Source organism: Sinocyclocheilus rhinocerous, unplaced genomic scaffold, assembly GCF_001515625.1.
Source record: "Sinocyclocheilus rhinocerous isolate Xijiao unplaced genomic scaffold, SAMN03320098_v1.1 scaffold2960, whole genome shotgun sequence".
Taxonomy (NCBI): Eukaryota; Metazoa; Chordata; class Actinopteri; order Cypriniformes; family Cyprinidae; genus Sinocyclocheilus; species Sinocyclocheilus rhinocerous.
The window spans coordinates 151,065-155,870 of record NW_015623386.1 but is presented as its reverse complement, the minus strand read 5'-3'; the positions used below and the strand labels follow the sequence as shown (position 1 = coordinate 155,870).

At 38.0% G+C, this 4,806-nt stretch overlaps 1 protein-coding gene across 1 annotated transcript in view; it reads left to right on the top strand.

Annotated features, from left to right (window-relative positions):
* LOC107740313 (NACHT, LRR and PYD domains-containing protein 3-like) overlaps positions 1-4,806 on the top strand; it is a 30,066-nt gene extending 25,260 nt beyond the window's left edge. The window contains exons 4-5 of the mRNA XM_016552752.1: positions 4,324-4,370; positions 4,466-4,806. Of these exons, the coding sequence (XP_016408238.1) occupies positions 4,324-4,370; positions 4,466-4,806 (388 nt within the window). The remainder of the gene's footprint in view (positions 1-4,323; positions 4,371-4,465) is intronic.

Sequence of the window (4,806 nt, the reverse complement as noted above, 5' to 3'; positions counted from 1 at the left end):
CACACACACACACACACACACACACACACACACACACACACACACACACACACACAGACACACACACACAGACAGACACACACACAAGACACACACACACACAGACACAAAAGCTTTATTGCTTAAAGGAGACATCAGGGGCCCACTCTCCAAGAGTTGGTATGATTCTCTGGGGTCTTCATGAGATGTTTGTCATCAGAAATATTTTGGTTAAAATTGTTCATTTATTATTATTATTATTATTCAACTATTTAGTGTTATACCAAACTGATGTACAACAATATCCCATCCTCGTTCTCTCTTATTCATACAGACAAAACCGTTCATGAATCCCACAATCATGAGACCATATGAAGATAAGATCATATGAAATATAGAAGCATAATACAAATAATAAGTGAATAAATGATAAAACAATTAAAATGATATAACTGATCAAATAATCAAACGATAAGTTATATAAATGGCTAATAACTAATGATTATATAATGATATGTTTGGTATCGGGGCATTTTAACGAGTACGAGTACGAGTACAGGAGGCCAGTATCGGGCGCGATACCGATACCAGTATCGGTATCGGTGCATCCCTAATATGAATAAATGATAATAACACAACACAAAGGTCTGGTTGCTCTCTCGTTTCTTCAGTCAGAGAGACTTGGTTTCTGTAAATAGAGACAAATGCTATTGTTTGTGTCAAATATTCACACTGTTGATTATTTCTTTCTTTCAGGGAAATCGATTTAATATATTTTTGTTCAATAATATTTTTTGATTATTATTTAGAATTTTACGATTCAAATATAAAGTGTGGCTCATAAAAACGGTATAATTGTTTCAAAGTATCATAAAATCCACATTCACAATAATAGTAAAAAAAAAATATTATCGAACAGAAATATATTAAAAAAAAAATAAAATACACATTTCAAGAACCAAGCGTGACCCAAAAATGAAGATTCATTCTAATGAAAAAAAGGGCTCATAAAAACTGTATAAATATTGCATAGTATCATAAAATCCCCTCAAAATTCTCAATAATAATCAGAAAATATTATTGAACAAAAATATATTACATTGATTTTCCTTAAAAAAAAAAAAAAAGTACCAAGCTTGAACAAAAAATAAAGAGGCTCAGATCTTAATTGATTTTAATAGAAAAATAGTTAATATAAATTGTATAAATGATTAATAGTATCATAAAATCCCCTCAAAATTCCAAATAATAATAAAAAAATATTATTGAACAAAAATACATGACATTGATTTACCTCAGGGGAAAAATAAATAAATTAAAAAAACTATCATTTGAAGTACCAAGTGTGAACCAAAAATAAAGAGGCTCAGATCTGAATTAATTTTAATAGAAAAATAGTTCAAATAAACTGTATAAATACTGCATAGTATCATAAAATCCCCTCAAAATTCTCAATAATAATTAGAAAATATTATTGAACAAAAATATATTACATTGATTTTCCTTAAAAAAAAAAAAAGTACCAAGCTTGAACAAAAAATAAAGAGGCTCAGATCTTAATTGATTTTAATAGAAAAATAGTTAATATAAATTGTATAAATATTTAATAGTATCATAAAATCCCCTCAAAATTCCAAATAATAATTAAAAAATATTATTGAACAAAAATACATGACATTGATTTACCTCAGGGGAAAAATAAATACATTAAAAAAACTATCATTTCAAGTACCAAGTGTGAACCAAAAATAAAGAGGCTCAGATCTGAATTAATTTTAATAGAAAAATAGTTCAAATAAACTGTATAAATACTGCATAGTATCATAAAATCCCCTCAAAATTCTCAATAATCAGAAAATATTATTGAACAAAAATATATTACACGACACGTCTGTGCAAAAGGGAGGTATACCAGGAGTTCCAGGTTGTCTGGAACACACGGGCGTGGTAACCCAGCTCATTAGGGAAGCGAGAGAAGGTAGAGGGGACCTGGCAGTACTGTGGCTGGACCTCACCAACGCCTATGGCTCAATACCCCACATGCTGGTGAAGGTCGCACTGGAGAAACACCATGTACCGCAGAAGGTGAAAGATCTCATACTGGACTATTACAGCAAGTTCAGCTTGAGAGTTACTACTGGCCAGCTAACATCTGACTGGCACCAGCTGGAGGTGGGGATAATCACTGGCTGCACCATCTCAGTGACCCTATTTGCGCTGGCGATGAATATGCTGGTCAAGGCAGCTGAAACGGAGTGCAGAGGTCCCCTCAGTAAGTCCGGAGTAAGGCAACCGCCCATAAGAGCCTTCATGGACGACCTCACAGTGACAGCAACGGCGGTACCAGGAGCCAGGTGGATTCTTCAGGGGCTGGAGAGACTCATGACATGGGCACGCATGAGCTTCAAACCTACAAAGTCCAGGTCCTTGGTTCTAAAGAAGGGGAAGGTTACAGACAGATTCCGCTTCAGGCTGGGAGAATACCAGATCCCGTCAGTCACTGAGAGTCCGGTGAAGAGCCTTGGGAAGGTCTTCAACTGTAGACTGAGTGCCAGAGACTCCATCAAGGCAGCCGGTGCTGACCTGGAGGGATGGTTGAGAACAGTTGATAAGTCTGGGCTCCCTGGAAGATTCAAGGCCTGGGTCTACCAGCATGGAATCCTCCCAAGAATCCTCTGGCCTCTGCTTATCTATGAGGTCCCCATGACTGTGGTAGAAGGTTTTGAGCAAAAGGTGAGCAGCTATCTGCGTAGATGGCTGGGTCTACCACATAGCCTAAGTAACATCGGGCTATATGGGAAAACCAACAAACTCAGGCTCCCTTTTAGCTCAGTCAGGGAGGAGTTCATCGTTGCACGGGAACATCTGCAGTACTCTGGATCCAGAGATGCCAAAGTGTCCGGCGCAGGGATTGTTGTGAGGACAGGAAGGAAGTGGAGGGCAGCCGAGGCAGTCCAGCAAGCAGAAACTCGACTGAAGCACAAGGCCATCCTTGGAACAGTGGCGCAAGGCAGAGCCGGACTTGGGAGCCTAAGAGCGACCCGATATGACTCTGCCAGCGGACAGGAGAGGCAGAGGCTGGTACAGGAGGAGGTGCGAGCTTCAGTCGAGGAAGAGTGAACCAGCAGAGCAGTGGCCATGCGGCAGCAGGGCGCCTGGATGAAGTGGGAGCAGGCGATGGAGCGGAGTATCACTTGGAAGGACATCTGGAAGTGGAACCCCCAGAGAATCAAGTTCTTGATTCAGGGGGTCTATGATGTCCTCCCATGTCCATTCAACCTGTGCACATGGGGCAAAATAGAAACACCTGCATGCCCCCTTTGTTCCAAAGTAGGGACATTAGAAAACATCCTGAGCAGCTGCTCCAAGGCGCTGGGTGAGGGCCGGTATCGATGGAGGCACGACCAGGTCCTCAAATCCATCGCTGAGGCAATCAGTAAGGGGATCAAGGACAGCCGACACACCCAAGTTGAAGCCAAGGCTATTTACTTCATTAGGGAAGGACAAAAGCCAGATGATGTGTCCAAGGTCGTGCATCAGAAGATGTTTTCTGTGAACTAATAGAAAAATAGTTAATATAAATTGTATAAATATTTAATAGTATCATAAAATCTCCTCAAAATTCCAAATAATAATTAGAAAATATTATTGAACAAAAATACATGACATTGATTTTCCTCAGGGGGAAAATAATAATAATAATAAATAAAAAAATAAACTTACATTTCAAGGACCAAGTGTGACCCAAAAATAAAGAGGCTCAGATCTGAATTAATTTGAATAGAAAAATAGTTGAAATAAATGGTATAAATATTTAATAGTATCATAAAATCCCCTCAAAATTCTCAATAATAATCAGAAAATATTATTGAACAAAAATATATTACATTGATTTTCCTTAAAAAAAAAAAAAAAAACTTTTCAAGAACCAAGTGTGACCCAAAAATGAAGAGGCTCAGATCTGAATTAAATTGAATGAAAAAAAAAAAACTCATAAAAAACATTATTTTATGATACTTTGCAATATTTATACAGTTTTATGAGCCTTTTTTTCATTAAAATGAATTACACTCTGAGCCTCTTCATTTTTGGGTAACACTTGATAGCTGAAATGATGTGTTTCTCTTTCTCTCTGAACTCTTGCTCTTTTCGTTAGATTTGTGTGGATCAGTTACAGTTGTAAGATAGTTGCAGAAATAAAGACTCACAAAAACAAATCACAAAATGTTTTTTCTTAAATCTATTTAATCTTAATCCTTCTGTAGCATATTTGCACAACAAACATTCATTCATGCAGCTGTTACATGTACTACATGAGTGTGTCTGTGTGTGTGTGTTTTCTAGTGTGGATCATGGAGGAGAGTTCAGGATCACAGCAGGACCTCAAAGATGTAAGTCCTCAATCAGACAGAGTTTTCTTGTTTGTAGTTTCGTTGTAAATGTGTGTGTTGTAATGTGTGTGTAGTAATGTGTGTGTTGTGTTCAGACGCCTGTGATCTCACACTGGATCCAAACACAGCAAGCAAACACCTCGTTCTGTCTGAGGAGAACAGAAAGGTGACGTGTGTCTCTGAGCGACAGTCATATCCTGATCATCCGGACAGATTTGATGTCCCTCAGGTTCTGTGTTCAGAGAGTCTGACTGGACGCTGTTACTGGGAGACTGAATGGAGTGGAGATTATGTTCATATATCAGTGGCTTATAAAGAAATCAAGAGGAAAGGAAGGAGTGATGACAGTGTGTTTGGAGGTAATGTGAACTCCTGGAGTCTGATCTGCTCTGATCACAGATTCACTGTCCGTCACAATCGTAACTTCAGAGTCTGA